Source organism: Nycticebus coucang, chromosome X (genome assembly GCF_027406575.1).
Source record: "Nycticebus coucang isolate mNycCou1 chromosome X, mNycCou1.pri, whole genome shotgun sequence".
In the NCBI taxonomy this organism is placed as follows: Eukaryota; Metazoa; Chordata; class Mammalia; order Primates; family Lorisidae; genus Nycticebus; species Nycticebus coucang.
In genome coordinates, this window is record NC_069804.1 from 165,512,812 (window position 1) to 165,532,433 (window position 19,622).

Genomic DNA, 19,622 nt, shown 5'->3' on the forward strand with positions numbered 1-19,622 from the left:
GAAGTCTGGCTTTAGAAAGTGTTTCATTAGCTACTCTGCTGTTCTGTCTCTTGTGGTATGATACCTTTTATATTCTGTTGAAAGCATGCAAAGTTACATATGTTTAAAAGCATGCAGTATTATTCTACAAAATAATATTATATATTGTTAAAGAATGCCCACATATATAGTAAATGCATATAGGTATGCACAGGAAGGGCAATGAGTAGGTAATCAGTTGGATGGTAATGTTTAAAGTGGCAATCAAATGGAATTATAATAAAATTGTCCTTCAAAATATCTTAGGGAGTTGCCAGCACAGACGATTTTTTTTTCTTTCAGCATTGGACTCTTTCACTGTTTATGTGGCCCAGAATTCAATAGCTGGCTTGAGGTTGGGGGTTATGCTGTATGGAAATCACTATACTCCAATTGGCCTGGTGGGATGTTCACACCAGGAAACGGAAGAGGAAATGATGACAGCCTGGACCTTCATTACATTAAAGGGACAGACTCACAGTAAGTCATTCAGCTTAGCCCTTTCTGTGGGGTGACAAGTATATGAGCAGAGCCATATGACTATCTATGGCTCATAACATCCTATGATTACCTTTTCTGGTGTTTATCATCTGCTACCATCAATAATGACTTATTTATGTCTAACTCACATCTCCCATCAATTTCAGTCCATTTCATATTACTCTGTAGATATGAAGAACAGATGGTTAACATTCTCCTTATAACCTCCCAGAAAATGGAAGCTTCCCATTGAATTGCTCCCAAGTGGCACTTTTTTTCTCCTGGCCAAGAGTCCCAACCTCTTCATTTTTTCATACAAGTTTCACTTTTCAGTCAATTATTTCATTTGCACTATATTAGACTTTTAAGAGAACAGTGTTTTTCTTGAAAAAAAAAAAAACACATGCTGATGATTAAGATTCTAACAGCACAAAAACATATTCATCAAAAACAGAGTTTCCCTTTCACTCAAGACCCCTCAGTCTCCCTCTAGAAGTGACTATTCTCATGAGGGTCTCCTTCCCGAGAAACTTTATGACCTATCTAAGTATGTATGAATATGTACTCCTTTAAATTCTCTTTTTCAATTCAACAAGTGTTCATTAAGCACCTACTAAGTGTCAGGCACTGTGCTAACTCCTGGGGCAGGGCACAAGAAGAATAGGAGTGTGTTTCCTTGTCCTCAGGAAGCTTATACTATGTTAGGGAAGAAAGGGAGGCACTCATTTAGGAAATATTTTATTTGAGCGCCCTCTATGTGCCAGGCAATATGTGAACCACTGAATCACTGGAGTTCCTACCCTTCCAGAGTTTGATGCTGTGGAGGAAGACAAACAGGCAGGATTGGTGGGAAATATAAACTAATGCCAGGGAAGTGCCAAGATGCTTCCTGGTGACTGCTCCACATCCTCTTGTAAGCTGTGTGGTCCTGCGTGGGGAACAGATCACAAAACCTAAGCCCTCTGCCTAAATAGACAGGAGAAGCAATGGAGTCCTAGACCAGGGCTGTGGCACCAGAACCCAGTGCCTGGCACTAGGTCAAGCATTTTACACACATCGTGTCATGTCATCTTCACAGCAATATGAGGTGAGTTCCATTATCCATGTTTTAAAGATGAGGACAGCGGGGGTTCCAGAGATGTTGGGGAATTGATTTTAAGTCACACAGCTGGGATTCAAACTCAAGTTGGTCTTTCTGCAAAGCTTGGGCTCTTACTCATCATACTGAACACAGTTTGTGGGCTTGAGGGGCGAATCATGGGTGATTTTGATACACCTCCTCCTTCTCCTGTGGAGAATCCAGGCATACAGATTGGTTGAGTAAGCCCTTATTTGACTGAATTTTTCAAATTTTAAGGCATGAGATAGAGAGGAAAATACAGTGGTGTAGGAATCAGAGGCTTTGGATCCAGCTCCTAGTCTGCCGTTCACAAGCTTTATGACTTTGGGCAAGTCATTCTACCCTCTTAGACCTCAGGGTCTTCATCTGTGAGGTGTGGCATTCAGGGCCCACCTCTGAATCCTTGATGGGATTTGGTGATATTTCCATCACCCCAAAGGGTCTGTAATGACACCTTCGGGGACAAAAATTACATTCCCCTCTTGAGAGTAACATGAAATCAGTTTGGCAAATGTATTTATTTTCAAGGCAATTTGAAGAATGGCTCTCCAGTGAGGACAAACACTTGGCTTCACCTTACTGACAGCGCTAGATGTGAGCAGGTTAATGCCTTCTTGGCCTTTGCTTTCTGCTCATAGTTCTGAACATCACCCCTCCCACTCCCTATTTTCTCAGTAAAGTGAAATGAGTTAAGTACCCATTTAATATATCCAATTTAACTAAAGCAATAATCAAGTAGGAACAGCAGATAATCCTTAGTGAAAACTAGGAAAGAGCCCTCAAATTAATGGGTTATTGCTGGTGTGTAATAACCTGAGAACTTTGCTCATGCTGATTTTATGCTTGGAAGAGCAGCCCCATGACGTGCTGGCAAGCCAGAAAAAGAGGATCTACCTGAGTTAATAAGCCCCATAAAGCTAAGAGCAGAGAGGCTGGTTTGATCCAGAAAAGAAGGTGACCAAGGCATGGCCCGCAGATAATGCTTCTCTTGTTTTCTGCTCCTTCCATTAAGGAATTTAGAGACCAGATCTCGTCCCTTGGGGGTGGGAAGTGACAGAAGTTCAGCTCTCAGGTAAGTGTGTCTCTTCCTTTCTTCCTCCCTGCCCTGCTTCCTTCTTTTACTCTGTCTCTTCCTCTCTATCCTTCTCTCCTTCCCTCCTTTCTTCCTTTAACTTTTTTAATGTTATAAAAGTCACAAGCGCTCATCATAAAAGAACCAAATTGCATGTAATTGTGTGAGGCAGAAGATACAAGTCCTTAAATTCCATCCTTTCTTTACCTTTTCCCCTAATTGTTCTCCTTCAATTCATTCTTTCAATTCCCCCCCCCCAAATTACAAAAGTAATGTGTGCTCATTGTAGAAATAATCAAACAGCATAGAATAGTAGGGGGGATGAAGGAAACCTAATTAATTCCCATTTTCCTTCCTATCTATCTCTTTTTTTCCCTTTCTGTTTTCTCTCCCTTCCTCTTTCTCTCCTTTCCTTCAATTTTGAGAATTATACAAGTAATGTATTATCATTGAAAAATAATTAATCAGTATATAAAAGTATAGTATATAAAGGAAAAGTCCTCTAGCCCCAGTCTCCTTTCCCAATCTTTCTTTCTTTCTTTCTTTCTTTCTTTCTTTCTTTCTTTCTTTCTTTCTTTCTTTCTTTCTTTCTTTCTTTCTTTCTTTCTTTCTTTCTTTCTTTCTTTCTTTCTTTCCTTCCTTCCTTCCTTCCTTCCTTCCTTCCTTCCTTCCTTCCTTCCTTCCTTCCTTCCTTCCTTCCTTCCTTCCTTTTCTTTTTTCCTTTCCTTCCCTTCCCTGCCCTTCCCTTCCCTTTTCTTTCCTTCCTTTCTTTCTTTTGAGACACAGTTTCACTATGTTGCCCTTGGTAGAGTGCCATGGTGTCACAGCTCACAGCAACCTCAAACTCTTGGGCTTAAGCAATTCTTTTGCCTTAGCCTCCCAAGTAGCTGGGACTACAGGCACCCACCATAATACCCGGCTATTTTTTTGTTGTGATTGTCATTGTTATTTAGCTGGCTGGGGCCATGTTCGAACCCGCCAGCCTCGGTGTATGTGGCTGGAGCCCTAACCACTGAGCTATCAGCGCTGAGCCATTTCCCAACCCACTTTTTAAAGCCTGACATATAGACTTGCCTCATTCCTTTTAAGGGCTGTGTAGTAGTCTTTAGTGTGAATGTCCTATGACTTATTTACTGGGTGCCAGGTAAGCTTTTGAAACATACCTTGGAATTGTTATAAAAGTTTAGAGGAAATGGAAGAAAATATAAATTGGATTGTTCACTGTTGAAAATTCCATTTTATAGATAGTGATAATATCCATCATATCCACTTTATACTTTGAAAATTGCCTTCGAATATCATCTCATTTGATCCTCTTCTAGAGCAGCTGTGGGAAATAGGCAGATTATTATCTCTACTTTTACAGATAAGGAAACTGAGGCCCAGGGAAATTAAGGAATGGAAATATGTATGGTCTCACAGCAGGTGACTGATTTGCAGTCTAGTCCTCTTATTGCACTATAAATTTAAGCTACATTCCATCTTGTAAGTCATAAAAAATTTAGACACCCCCTTACTTCTAAGCTGATAGTTTAGAAAATCCATCCAAGTCATACAAATTCCCTTATTATTCTAATGAGAATGGCAGTGGAACACTTGGTAAATATGAAGAGCCTGATTAATGGCTGGTGCTCATAGCAAGCCCAAGATTCATTTGATTTTCTGATTGGCTTCTGTTACTTTAAATGGAAAGTGAGTCTATTCAGTCCAAATCCCACTTAGAAGTGGAAAGAAATACAATACTTTGCATTATCCTATAGGAAAGGGAATGTTTAAATCAGTAGTAAATTATTCACAAGTAGGTTTTATTTAAAGTCAGAAAATGCCCATCAGCACCCTACTGCCAGGTTTCTGTAATATCTTTCTGCAGGATTTGCCATGTTAACACCATTTTTATTTGGAGAGAAGGAGCGGTCCTCAGTGTTTTCCAAATAAGAAGCTTTAGTTACAATTAATGGAGAGAATCTGGGTGAATGTAATGAAATGGTGGTCAGGTTTCTCTAAATTGATCTGCTTTAAAAATAGAACTAGCTTGATGAGTTACTTTGTCAGTAAAGTCTTCTTGCATAATGTTCCTTCAAAAAGTTTAGAATCATTAAAACTGCAAGTAGTTGGGCTGAGTTTGTATGTATTAGGGTTGAATGCATCACCTTTTGTAATTATGCATTTATTGTCTATCTTCTCTATTGGTCTAACTTTGTCCCACGAAGGTGGATATCTGTCTTGTCTTCCCAGCACTGTATTCCCAGTGGGTAACACAGTGTCTTCACATAGCAGGGAATCAATACAATTTATTGACAGACAAATCAATCAGTGGGGTTTCAGCTGGGCTGGGTAACTCAGGTAAGTGCCTATGTTGGGGTTGGCTGCCATGGCTTTAAGCAATAGGAAAAAACCTTAGGTGGGATGTGAAGAAGTGTGTTAATATACACTTAGAAATTGTTGGTTCTCCTCTCTCTCTCTGTCTCTATCGGTCTCTGTCTCTCCTCCACTTTCCTCTCTCTCTCTTTTCTCCCCCCTCTCTCTTTCTTTCCTCACTCCTCCTTGGTGTTGTCCTGCAACATCCCCCCTTCACCAATAAAGACCTTAAAAAAAAAAAAAAAGAAATTGTTGGTTCTGAATCTTAGCTGGGTATATTTCTGACTTTTTGAACACAGATTTAGACAATGAAAGAACACATCATATTTCAGAGGCTTTATGGATTGATCCTCCTGTCAAGTTTTATCTTTCTCTCAGGTAAGACAATGTACTCTTACTATCTCTTCTAATGTCTCATATACAGTAGGTTACTGAAATCAACCATTTGAAAAATACTACCAGTGGAGATTTGCTGGGCTGTCCCTCCATGGCCTCTTTTTGGGCAATATGGCTGTAGGACAAGTTGGAGCTTTAGTAAATGAATCCGTTCATTCAGTATTATGCAAGACTGATGGGGAAGTGGCCTCCAGCAGGCAGTACCTTAAACTACTGCCTTTGACATTTCTTTTTTTTCTTTTTTATTAAATCATAGCTGTGTACATTGCTATGATCACCTTTGACATTTCTTAATGCAACTCTGAAATGCCATTAGGAGGCTAACACACACTTAACAGAAGATTTGGGTTTTCTTTTGCACTGTTTCTTCTCAATCATAATGCTTTATTTAAAGCTCCCTGGAGCACTGTAATGTCTTTCTGTCTCTATTACATGTATATAGCAATGATGTAAGAACACAAGCAGAGAAACTGAGGTGTGCCAACAGCTGGTAACTGATTCACAATGACAAACAGCATATGTTCTAAAAGGGCCCAGACCTTGCCTCTGTGACAGGAATGGAGATAGAGTTTTTGTTTCTATTTTGCAGTGAATAGATAAAACCATTCACTGAAGTAGCTGATCATTTGGGAACTTCAGGAGAGATGGTCTTGGAAAACTGCAATCTTGTCCATATTAAATAAATTCAGTTGATAGCTTTGCTCATTCAGCACATTAGTCTTTAGCTAAAAAAAGGTGATAAATGCTAGTGAGTGACAATTCCTAATGAAGTTGACTTGGAGTTTAATTTGAGCAGTCCTTAGATTTGAGAGCTAATCTTCTGGAAAAATACCAAATCATCATCACCATCAACAATGAATACTGACTGGCTTCTTGATGCATGCAGGGCCTGACAGGAAACCACATTTCTTATAATAAAAGGTTGAAATGGGGCCTATGGGACACAGTGGCAACTCTGTCACCTGGCCTTGCCTACCTGCTAAGATGTTGATTTATCTTTTCTCTGCTTGTTTCCTCAAAGGCAAGGAATTCTTTTTTTCCTCCATTTTTTTTTTTTTAATATAAAGCATCCAAACACAGGTCTTAGCACCTAGGTCGGACACTCAGTACATATGTACTGATTTAATAATTTAGTGCAATTTCAAACTATAAAACTTTGAACACCTGAATGATGGTGGTTTACACGCCACAAACTCTAGCGGGTTTTTGTGAAGGGCTGTGGGACTAGGAATAGAGTGATATAGGAGTCTAGTGTAGTCATGGAATAAAAAGTGGAAGAGTGCGTGGTATTGAAAAGTTTACATGGGTTTTGTGAGGAATGTCATCGGCTAGTGAAATTTATGAAACATGTGCAGTTTTTATTTATTTTATATTTTTTAATTTTTTTGAGATGGAATCTCACTCTGTTGCCCAGGCTAGAGTGCCCTGGTGTCAGCCTAACTCACAGTAACCTCAGACTCCTGGGCTCTAGTGATCCTCCTGCCTTAGCCTCCCAGGTAGCTGATACTACAGGTGCCCACCACAACACGCAGCTATTTTGTTTTTTTTTTTTTGAGAACGGGTCTTGCTCTTTCTCAGGCTGGTCTCAAGCTCAGGAGCTCAAGGAATTCCTCCCACCTGGCCCTCCCAGAGTACTATGATTACAGGCATTGGCCACTGCACCCAGCCTAGACGTGGATATTTTAAACCCACAGAGGGCATTTTAAAGCAGTCACAACGTTTTCCAGACTGTTTAAGTCTCAAATTAATGAGTCACAGCAATGATGTTTTAGGTTATCAAACAATTAGGTATAATTGTTCTTTGATTGGAGAGAAATTCATGACTTTTTTTCCCCGGAAAAAAAGACTGCTCTTGAAACCGTAGTATAACTAAAGTTTAGTCTCCTTCAGACACCAGATGAATCATTGGATTTTCAACTGTGAGGGTCATTGTGGGGGAGAGATTAAGGCCAGATCACGCCAAGGGTGACTCAGAGATGCTCTAGCTATATGGAGACAGAGTGCAGAGCAAAACTATGTCCAAAGAAGAATATCAAGGGTCAAGAAAAAGAAACCAAATCTGTAATAAAGTCTAAAGGTGTACAAGCAGGGTCAGAAAGAAGGGGTGAAGACTGAGGTCAGGACCTGCATGGATGCAGAATGGATGGGAGGTAAGGAATAAAGAATAAATGAGAGAAGAGGGCCTAGGACTTAAGCTACAAGTAGGACTTGGTTTCCTAGTGTTCTGTCTTACTCTACTCAGATTATCAAACAGAAAAGACTGAGTGGCTTAAACAACAGATATTTATCATAGTTCTAGAGGCTGTGAGTACAAGAGCAAGATGCAAGATGATTCTCTTCCTGGTGAGGGCTCTCTTCCTAGCTTGCAGATAGCTACTTTCTCCTTGAATCCTCACATGGCTGAGAGAAAGACTCTGTTTTCTTTTTCTTCTATAAGGGTACTGATCCTATCATGGGGCTCCACCCTCATGACCTCATCTAAACCTAATTACCTCCCAAAGGCTCCACCTCCACAATAACATTGGGGGTTATGAATTTAACACGGGGATTGGGGGTGAGTGTAGGTCTTTAAACATTTAGTCCATGACATGCTTCTTCTTTTAACTGCATGATAAATAGGTGGGTAGGATTGGGTTAAAGAAATAGAGCTAGAGTACTTGTCCCAAAGTCTCCCCCATAACACACACTCACACACACACACACACACACACTCACACACACACACTCACACACCCCTCACATGCCAAGTGGAGTAGGACAGGCTTGCTGAGTTGAAAGAGTGTAACGTGTTCTGGAACATTCTGGAGGTGGGAGGCTGGAGTTTTGTGACTGTGACATATGATCATAGGGTGCCGAAGGCAGCCAGCCTCTACAGCAGTGGTTCTTAACCTTCCTAATGCCATGACCCTTTAATACAGTTCCTCATGTTGTGGTGACCCTCAACCGTAAAATTATTTTTGTTGCTACTTCATAATGGTAATTTTGCTACTGTTATGAATCATAATGTAAATATCTGATATTCAGGATGGTCTTAGGTGACCCCTGTAAAAGTATCACAAGAATGGAAAAGCAAGTATCCAATGTATTCAACATTAATAAGCCAGTCCAGTGGTTCTCAACCTGTGGATTGTGACCTCTTTGGGGGTCGAATGACCCTTTCACAGGGGTCGCCTAAATACATCCTGCATATCAGATATTTACATTGTGATTCATAACAGTAGCAAAATTACATTTATGAAGTAGCAATGAAAATACTTTTATGGTTGGGGGTCACCACAACATGAGGAACTGTATTAAAGGGTCGCGGCATTCGGAAGGTTGAGAACCATTGCTCTACAGTGAGTACCATTTGATCCTATATTGGATAGTCAATCTGAGTTGGACTGAACTTTCTTGAGTTCTCACATGTGCAGAGACAACCTGGCCAGAATCCTTTTGAGACAGGCGGGCAGCAGAGCCACATCAGAAAATCTGTCCTTATGCTGCAGAGACCAACTAGGTCAGTGTCAGTCAGGAAGCAGTAGGAGTGTAGAGGTAAAGAAGCTCTTCATCTGAAAGGTGTTTGTGTAGCCAGGGTTCAGGAAAATCTTTGTCTTTTCTTGAGAAACTCATTTGGTGTGAAAGGAAAAATGGAGGATAAACTTTGAGTTGAAATTCTAAGTTTTGGTATGAACTCAAGAGTTAAGCTGTCCAATATGGTAATTACTTGCAACATATGGCTAAGTTTAAATTAAATTAAATTAAATTAAATATCCAGTTTTCAGGCTGGGCATGATGGCTGATGCCTATAATCCCAGCACTCTGGGAGGCTGAGGCTGGTGTATTGCTTGAGCTCAGGAGTTCGAGATCAACCTGAGCAAGAGTGAGACCCCATTTCTAAAAATAACCAGGCATTGTGGCAGGTGCCTGTAGTCACAGTTACTCAGGAGGCCAAGGCAAGAGGATCACTTGAGCTCAAGAGTTTGAGATGGCTGTGAACTATGATGCTACAGCACTCTACCAAGGGTGACAAAGTGAGACCCTGTCTCAAAAAACAAAATTCGGTTCTCAGTAACACAACCCATGGCTTAAGTGCTCAATAATTATAGGTGGCTAGTTGCTGCCATATTTGGCAGTGTAGATAAAGAACGTTTCCATCATCACAGAAAGTTTTATTGGATAAAGCTGTTCTACAAGGTTGTGGGGGCTGGTCCTTTGTGAAAAGACATTTACTTTAAACAGCTTTATTGAAATATAACTTACATACCATAAAATTCACCCATTTAAAGTGTGCAATTCAATGGATTTTAGTATGGTTTATCTAATTCCAAATATTTTCATCACCCCTAAAAGAAACCCTATACTCTTCATTCCTTCCTCAACACTCCAGCATTTGGCAAGCACTAATCTGCTTTCTATCTCTGTAGATTTGCCTTATTCTGGACATTTCATATAAATAGAATCATACAATGCATAGCTTTTTGTATCTGGCTTCTTTCACTTAAGATAATGTTTTCAAGGTTCATCCATGTGTAGCATATTATTAACAGTTCATTTCTTTTTATTACTAAACAATATGCATTTGTATCCATATGCCTCGTATTTTCCCATTCCATTAGTCGATGGACGTTTTAGTTGTTATGAACATTTCAGTACAAGTTTTTGCAGGGACATATGCTTTTCATTTCTTTTTTCTTTTTCTTTCTTTTTTTTTTTTTGAGACAAAGTCTCACTTTGTCACCCTCAGTAGAGTGCCGTGGCGTCACAGCTCACAGCAACCTCCAGCTCTTGGGCTTAGGCGATTCTCTTGCCTCAGCCTCCCAAGTAGCTGGGACCACAGATACCCACCACAACGCCCAGCTATTTTTTGTTGCAGTTTGGCTGGGGCCGGGTTTGAACCTGCCACCCTAGGTATATGGGGCCATCGCCTCACTCACTGAGCCTCAGGCACCACCCCGACATATGCTTTCATTCTTCTTGTGAGTATACCTAGGAGTAGAATTGTTGAGTCGTATGTAACTTTACAATTAACATTTTAAGGAGCTCTCAGATCTCATTTTCACAGCCAAAGAGGCTGCATCATTTTAATCCCAGCAGCAGTGTTTGCGTGTCCCAGTTCATCCATATCCTTGCCACCACTTATTATCTGTCTTTTTTATTATAGCCATCCTAGTGAATATGAAATGATACCTCAATGTGGTTTTGATTTGCATTTCCCTATGACTGATGATGTTAAGCATTCTTTCATAGACAAGAAAAGACATTTTATCTCACAATACTCAGAGATTCTGGCCTAGAAAATCATACCTTTCAGATATTTTGTCTCACAATACTTAGAGATTTTGGCTAGAAAATTATACCTACACAGACACCTTTCAGATGAAGAGCTTTGATGTATATATATATTTTTCTTTTTATTTTTTCAGACATATATTTCTTAGAGTCAGCATAGCCATGGTACTTTTGTAGCCAACATAGGACAGATGAAAAAGGCTCATGTGATAGCCTGTTGAGTGACTGAGCATGCCACTTAGATGGATGATCAACCTTGTACTCTGCCTCAGGCTAGTAAGTTGTAGAATTTTCCTTTCAACAATGAAAATATTGATGGGGCATTGCATGGCTGAAGAGTAGGTCTGAAGGGCTATTTTTTCATGTTGCTCACTTCCCAGATATGGATGGGGTTCTAAGATCCCTGGCTTGAATTTTTATTACCTAGATACTTTTTTTTTTGTTTGTTTTGAGACAGAGTCTCCCTTTGTCACCCTTGGTAGAGTACCCTGGCTTCATAGCTCATAGCAATCCCAAACTCTTGGGCTCAAGCAATTTTCTTGCTTCAGCCTCTGGAGTACCTGGGACTACAGGAGCCTGCCACAACACCTAGCTATTTTTAGAGACAGGGTCTTGCTCTTGCTCAGGTTGGTCTTGAACCTGTGAGCTCAGCCAATCCACCTGAGTTGGCCTCCTAGAGTGCTGGGATTACAGGCTTGAGCCACCATGCCCAACCTACCTGGATGCTTTTGAGTTAGTCTAGCATTCTAAGGAGTAGGGGAGCTGTTAGAATCACAACATACAGACCTTGGTAAGGAGGTAGAGGGCCTAGTAATTTAACTGCCAAATAATAATCTACAGTCTTTCTTCTGGAAATGGTTTCTCTGTACACAACATTATCCAAGCCTAGTGGCCATGTTGCATTATTCTCTTTCTCTCACCTTCCAGATATAATCCATTGATTCTAGTTCATACCACACTTAATTGGATCTCTTCTCTTCTCTCTTTTGTTTTCTTTTCTCACTTCCTTCTCCTCCTTCTCTTCACTCTCCTCCTTCTCCTTCTTATCATTTCCTCTGCCTCCACTGTGGTCCATGCCACCATCTTCTTCTCTCAGATGACTTTTAAAAAGCCTCTTAACTGGTCTTCCCACTTGTCTTCTTGCTCTGCTCCAGTCTACTTTCAACACAGTATCCAGAACGATCCTTTCATATATCAAGTTAGATCATGCCACTCTTTTAGTAAACACTTGCCAATAATTTTTCATCACAATTAGGATACAATTCAAGGTGTTTAATAAGACCTAAAAAGCACTACATGACCTGGTCTCCCACTGCCTCTTGGGCTTTATTTTCTATCATATTTACTCTCTCTTCTTCCGCTCTAGACACAGATGCTTCTTGCTATTCCTTGCATATGTCAGGTGTGGTTCCACCAAAAGTTTTTTGCACATGATAGTATTACCCATATACCCAATACTATACTCTTATTCCAAATTTTCATAACCATGGCTCTTATCCATCTCTTAGGACTAAACTAAAAGGATTCTTCTTCAGAGAGGCCTTCTGTTTTTTTTTTTTTTTAGAGAGGCTTTTCTTAACCATCCTACATACTGTAGACATCCCCACTCCCCTCATCCCTGCTTTTGCCATTACCTAGCTCATCAGCATGTTAATTTCTTTCAGAGCACATTTTTAATTTGTAATTTTTTCTTTACTTGTTTATTTACTGCTTCTTTCTCTGGAATGTACATGGCAAGGCCAGGGACCTTTTGTGTCATACTTACTCTAACATTGACACATGGTCAGCGCTCAATGATCAGCATCACTGAGTAAATGAAATTTTCAAGGGGTTTCTGGCTTTATGAATAAGGACATCATTTTGTTGGGTGAAACAGGGGCCTTGAATCTAAGATTTGAAGGAACAATCACATTACCTATGTGAGGGTAATTTCTCTGGCTCCTGTTCTGAAAGGAATTCTTGCCATACATGTGAGCATCAGCTCAGGTATTGGAGGAGGGATGTGCTGGGTAATAATTCTGTGACTGGTAGCAGAAATGAAGCTCAGGATTGTATGTGTCTATATATGGTAGATCTGGTTTATTCTAGGATTATCCTGGTTACTAACAAGAGCAGAGGGAAGTGTAGGCAGTGACTGTGGCTCTTTGTGGTTGTTCATATTATGGCCATAGTTATGTGGGTAATGGAGTTCCCATTATCAGGCACCTATCTATGCTATCTACTTAGACAGTTGTGGGTGGTCTGCTAGATCAGCACATAGTCTACAAAGCTTTTCAGTGCTCTAGAACATTGGTTTGCAAGGATTTGTGATACTAAGAGCCTGGCAAACACTTGCTTAGGTAAAGGCTTCATATAATATGTAAATGAGTGGGTGGTTACATTTCCCAGTTGATGCAGTCATGGAGTGCCCTTGGCAGAGTGCTTACCCATAGAGTGGCCTGATTCTCTAAAGTACAAACAAACACAGCTAATCCTTCTTGTGAGCAGTTTTCCCTAAATCTTCTCTGCCTCGTCTCCCTCCTCTGATAGGTATTTCCAGGTAGGTTGGGGGTGGGGAGGCTTACACAGTATTAGGAGTTTAACTGTGTCTTCCCAAAATTAATATGTTAAAGTCCTAACCTTCAGTACCTCAGAACATGATCTTTTTTCTTTTATTTCTTTTTTTTTTGTGAGACAGAGTCTCACTTTGTTGCCCCCAGTAGAGTGCTATGGCATCACAGCTCACAGCAACCTCAAACTCTTGGGCTCAAGCAATTCTCTTGTCTCAAACTCCTAAGTAGCTGGGACTACAGGCACCCGCCACAACACCCGGCTATTTATTTCTTTTTAATTAAATCATAGCTGTGTACATTAGTGCAATCATGGGGTACCATGCACTAGTTTTATATATAATTTGAAATATTTTCATCACACTTGTTAACATAGCCTTCCTGGCATTTTCTTAGTTATTGTGTTAAGGCATTTATATTCTACATTTAGTAAGTTTCATATGTACCCTACGCCCAGCTATTTTTAGAGACAAGGTCTCTCTCTGGCTCAGGCTGGTCTCGAACCTGTGAGCTCAGGCAATCCACCCATCTCGGCCTCCCAGAGTGCTAGGATTACAGACATGAGCCACTGCACCTGACCTCAGAATATGATTTTATTTGGAAATAGGGTCATTGCAAATGTAATTACTTAAGACAAGGTACAAAGGTCATACTAGAGTAATGTGGACACCTAGTCCAATATAAATGATACCTTTATAAAAAGGGGAAATTTGGACATAGACATGTACACAGGAACACCATACAAAGATGAAGGCAGATATTGGAGTCATGGGCTTATAGACCAAAGATGAAGGCAGCTACTGGGGTCATGGGCTTATAGAACAGAAAACTCCTCCAAACTAGGAGAGAAGAATGGAGCAGATTTCTTCCTCACCGTCCTCAAAAGAAACCAACCCTACCAACACTTTGACCCTAGACTTCCAGCCTCCAAGACTGAGATGATAAATTTCTGTAAGTCATTCAGTTTATGGTGTGTTGTTATGGCAGTCTGAGCAAACTAATAACACAGACACTGATGCTGTGCCAGGATTAAAAAGAGCAAAACATGTAACCTCCTGGGGGAGAAACAATGACCAGATCATGCCCATGGTGTCTGAATCATGGGAGAACCTCATTTGTCCACTCCTCCTGAGATGCTGAAGGACAGTGCACCTGGAATCTTAGTCCCCCGACCTTTGAAACACTTTAATATTTTAAGGGGAAACTTTGCCAAGAAAAGGCAGAAAACCAGTACAGAACATGCCAGGTGATTGTTTAGTGCTATTTTCAGTAGAAAATAAAGGGACTTCAAGAAGAAAAAAATACATTCAGCTTGTCTGTCTCTTAGAGTTCTAAATTTTTCATTTGTTGACTTTTAAAATGATTGCTATAGGGAGAGAGAACTCCTTACTGATCTTTTGCCAAAAGTCTCCTAAAACAGAAGGCAGGACGCAAGTTCAGTTCACAGTTCAGAACTTCTCATTGTATGCCAGATGATTCATCCACATCTCTGATATGTTTGTGCAGGGGACAGCCCTCCACCTGCCCACCTATCAGCCCCCAACTCAGTGTCCTAACAAAGGGCACAATCATTTATTTAGTACTAAAAGACCTACTATGTGCCAAGAAAGTTATACCCTGCCATCTCATGCCATATATGAAAATTAACTCAAAGGGGACAAAAGACTTAAGTGTAAGAACTAAAACTATAAATCTTTTTTTTTTTTTATTAAACCATAGCTGTGTACATTAGTATGATCATCTATAAATCTTTTAGAGGAAAGCATTAGGGGAAATTTTCATGACCTTAGATTTGGCAATAGATTCTTAGAAATGACACCAAAGCACAAATAATAAAAGACAAAGCAGATAAATTATTTCATTAAAATAAAAAATGTTTGGGCATCAAAAGGCATTATGAAGAAAGTGAAAAGACAATACAGAATAGAAGAAAATATTTACAGGTCATATATCTGTTAAGGTTTTAGTATCCAGAATATATAAAGAATGCTTACAACTCAACAACAAAAAAGACAAACAACCCAATTACAAATGGGCAAAGAACTTGAATAATAGATATTCCTACAGAGAAGCTGTGCAAATGGCCAATAAATATATGAAAAAATGCTCAGTGTCATTAGTCATTAGGGAAATGCAAATCAAAACCACAAGATACCACTCCACAATCTTTAGGATGGCTATAAAAATAAGAAGTAAGTGGAAAAGAGCAAGTGTTGGTGAAGATGTAGATAAATTGGAATCTTCATACATTGCTGGTAGAAATGTAAATTTGTGTGACCAATGTGGAGAACAGTTTGGCTGTTACTCAATAAGTTAAACATAGAATTATTATATGCCATAGTAATTTTGCTCTTACATATAGACCCAAAAGAAAAGAAAACATGTGATCAAACAAAATAAATCTCATGAACATTCATACCAGCACTATTCCTAATGGCCAAAAGGTAGAAATAATCCAAATGCCCATTGGCCCATGAATCAATAAACAAAATATGGTATATCCATATGATGGAATATTATTCAGCCATGGAAAGAAATGAAGTACTGATACATGGTGCAACATGCATGGACATTATGCTAAACTAAAGAAGCCAGACACAAAAGGCCATATATTGGCTCAGCGCCCATAGCTCAGTGGTTAGGGTGCCAGCCACATGCACTGGAGCTGGTGTGTTTGAACCTGGCCTGGGCCTGCTAAGCGACAATGACAACAACAACAAAAAAATAGCTGAGCATTGTGGCGGACACCTATAGTCCCAGCGACAGGCTGGGACTTGGGAAGTTGAGGCAAGAGAATAGCTTAAGCCCAAGAGTTTGAGGTTGCTGTGAGCTGTGATGCCACAGCACTCTACCAAGGGTGACATAGTGAGACTCTATGTCTCAAAAAAAAAAAAAAAACAAAACAGCAACAACGAAAAAGGCCATATATTATCTGATTCTGTTTACATGAAATGTGCAGAATATGCAAATCCAGAGACAGAAAGCAGATTACCAGGGTCTTGGGGGAGAGGCAAGTGGAAAATGACTGCTTAATGGGTATAAGGTTTCCTTTTAGGGTGATGAAAATATTCTGGAAATAGATAATGGTGATGGTTGCACACTATTGTGAATATGCTAAATGCCACAGAATTGCACACTTTAAAATGGTTAAAACGGTAAATTTTCTTTTATGTGAAACTTTCCAGTACAAATAAAATGGTGCTTGGCACTCCTGGAGCAGTAACATAGCCATTTAAATAACATTTATGATGAGCTTTTCTGGACATGGAAAACACTTATGTTATAATGTTAAGGGAAAAAATCAGGGGACCAAATTTTCCATACAATATGATCTCTGCCTCATAGAAACAAACGGAGCCTGCGCAGAGAAAGAAAGTCAGAGGAAATGTTAGAGGTATTTATTTTTGGGTAGCAGGACTCTCTGGCTAATTTTATTTTGATCCTCTTACTTTCAAATACTTAGCCTTTTTCTTTAAAAAATATGTACAGTATCACTTTTATAATGGAAAAAAGCACTTTAAAAAAAACTAAGGAAAACAATAAATGTAATTTAAAATAAAAGAAAACAAGGCGTAGAGATGAAGAGACACAAGAGAGAACACGCTTCAGGGGAGCAATCAGGCAATTTGGACTTGAAAATTGCCAGGGAACAGATGGCAGCATCCAAGCAGACATCTGCAATGGATAGCAAAATCATATGCAAGGACACAAGTGGCCTGTGAAGCCAGCCCTAGAGAGGCCCAGCAGAGAACGGTATCTGCCTAGCCAGACGGAAGTGCAGAGCCCCTCTCCATCTTGTCACAGCCCAGCCTCCTCAGAGCCCTGCTGGAGGTCCAGAGGCTGCAGTAGGGCTCTGGGAAGGTGTGCTTGCCTATGTGAGGGTGTAAAAGAGGTCGTGGAGGAAGAAAGAGGCTTCTAATAGTGACACTGGCAAACATCGCAGCTGCCATTTACATGGGAACTTCACCATCTATACACATACTCTCATACATAACCTAAGCATGTTTATTATCGCATTATCTTTTATAGTATACCTGCGAGGTAGGTAATTATTCCCACCTTACCATGGAAGAATGAGGCACAAAGAAGTGATGAGTTATTCATTTAACATTTATATAGTGCTCACTACATACCTGACACTGTCCTGAGAGCTTTCACCTGCATTCATCGCCATGTAGATATAACCAGTAAGAGGCAAAACTGGGACTCAGATTTGGCCTTTCAGACTCCACTGCACTCCTGCTCCTTTTTAAGAAGAGTTTACCTGTCTGCAGAATCTCAGTAAGGCCATAAGTTGTCTACCTATTTATCCACCTATCCTTATTTTTCTGATTATAGTAATATATGATTATTTAAAACATGCACATATTGCTGAGCATGGTGGCTCACACCTGTAATCCCAGCACTGTGGGAGGCTGAGGTGGGAGGATTGCTTGAGTTCAGGAGTTCAAGACTTGTCTGAGTGAGAGTGAGACATGAAAAAAATGAAAAACTGGCTGGGTGCAGTGGCTCACGCCTGTAATCCTAGCACTCTGGGAGGTTGAGGCAGGTGGATTGCTTGAGCTCAAGAGTTGGAGACCAGCCTGAGCCAGAGCAAGACCCCTTTTCTACTCAAAATAGAAAAACTGAGGCAAGAGGATCACTTGAGTCCAAGACTTGTAGGTTGCTGTGAGCCCAAGAGTTGGAGGTTGCTGTGAGTTCTGATGACACCATATCACTCTACCAGGGTGACAGCTTAAGACTCTGTCTCAAAAAAACAAAAAACAAAACAAAACAAAGAAAGAAAAGAAAAACCCAGCTGGGCAATGCTGTGAGCACCGGTAATCCCAGTGGCTTCAGGAGGCTGAGGCAGTGGGATGCCCCCAGCCCGAGTCTGAGGTTGCAGTGAGTAACAATGCCACTGCACTCTGCTTAGGGTATAGGGTAGAAGTCTGTCCCAACAAAAACAAACAAACAAAAAATAAAACATGCAAATGTTATGGAAATAAGTAGCATGAAAGTAAAAATCCCCACAAATCTCAAAAAAAATCCCCCTAAATCTCACAGCTAAAGGTGATCATTCATAACTGTCGAATGTGTGTTCTTCCAAAATTTTTCTGTATTTACGCTACCACACATCTTCTTTTATTTTTTAGTAGGAAAATACTATACCTTCATGTATGTAACTCCCATTCCACATAATATTAAGTCTTGAAAGTTTATCTATGACACTATAGGCCTACCTTGTTTATTTTAACATTTCATTGTATAGAGGTAGCAATTTTCCTAATTAGTCACTTATTGTTATACATGCAGGTTTTTCTTTTTTTTTTAAATTTAATTTTTTTATTATTAAATCATAGCTGTGTACATTAATGCGATCGTGGCGCACCATACACTGGTTTTATAGACTGTTTGACACATTTTCATCACACTGGTTAACATAGCCTTCCTGGCATTTTCTTAGTTATTGTGTTAAGACATTTACATTCCACATTTACTAAGTTTCACATATATCCTTTTAAGATGCACTGCAGGTGTAATCCCACCAATCACCCTCCCTCCGCTCCCCTCCCCCTTCCCTCCCCTCCCTTTCTCCTATTCTTAGGTTATAACTGGGTTATAGCTTTCATGTGAAAGCCATAAATTAGTTTCATAGTAGGGCTGAGTACATTGGGTACTTTTTCTTCCATTCTTGAGATACTTTACTAAGAAAAACATGTTCCAGCTCCATCCATGTAAACATGAAAGAGGTAAAGTCTCCACCTTTCTTTAAGGCTGCATAATATTCCATGGTGTACATATACCACAATTTATTAATCCATTCGTGGAACGATGGGCACTTGGGCTTTTTCCATGACTTAGAAAATATGAATTGGGATGCAATAAACATTCTGGTACAAATATCTTTGTTATCATGTGATTTTTAGTCTTCTGGGTATATGCCTAGTAGAGGCATTATAGGATTGAATGGCAGGTCTATTTTTAGAACTCTAAGTGTTCTCCAAACATCTTTCCAAAAGGAATGTATTAATTTGCATTCCCACCAGCGGTGTAGAAGTGTTCCCTTTTCTCCACATCCACGCCAACATCTCTGGTCTTGGGATTTTGTGGTATGGGCTAATCTTACTGAAATTAGATGATATCTCAAAGTAGTTTTGATTTGCATTTCTCTGATGATTAAAGATGATGAGCATTTTTTCATATGTCTGTAAGCTGTGCACCTGTCCTCTTCAGAGAAGTTTCTCTTCAAGTCCCTTGCCCAGCCTGCGATGGGATCACTTGTTCTTTTCTTGCTTATACGTTTGAGTTTTCTGTGGATTCTGGTTATTAAACCTTTGTCAGAGACAGAACCTGCAAATATCTTCTCCCATTCGGA

The 19,622-nt window shown here is 39.9% G+C and overlaps 1 protein-coding gene across 1 annotated transcript in view; it reads left to right on the plus strand.

Annotated features, from left to right (window-relative positions):
* Positions 1-5,356: 5,356 nt before the first annotated feature.
* The window catches only part of ADGRG4 (adhesion G protein-coupled receptor G4), a 139,871-nt gene continuing 125,605 nt past the window's right edge, over positions 5,357-19,622 (plus strand). The window contains exon 1 of the mRNA XM_053579107.1: positions 5,357-5,426. Within this exon, the coding sequence (XP_053435082.1) occupies positions 5,357-5,426 (70 nt within the window). The remainder of the gene's footprint in view (positions 5,427-19,622) is intronic.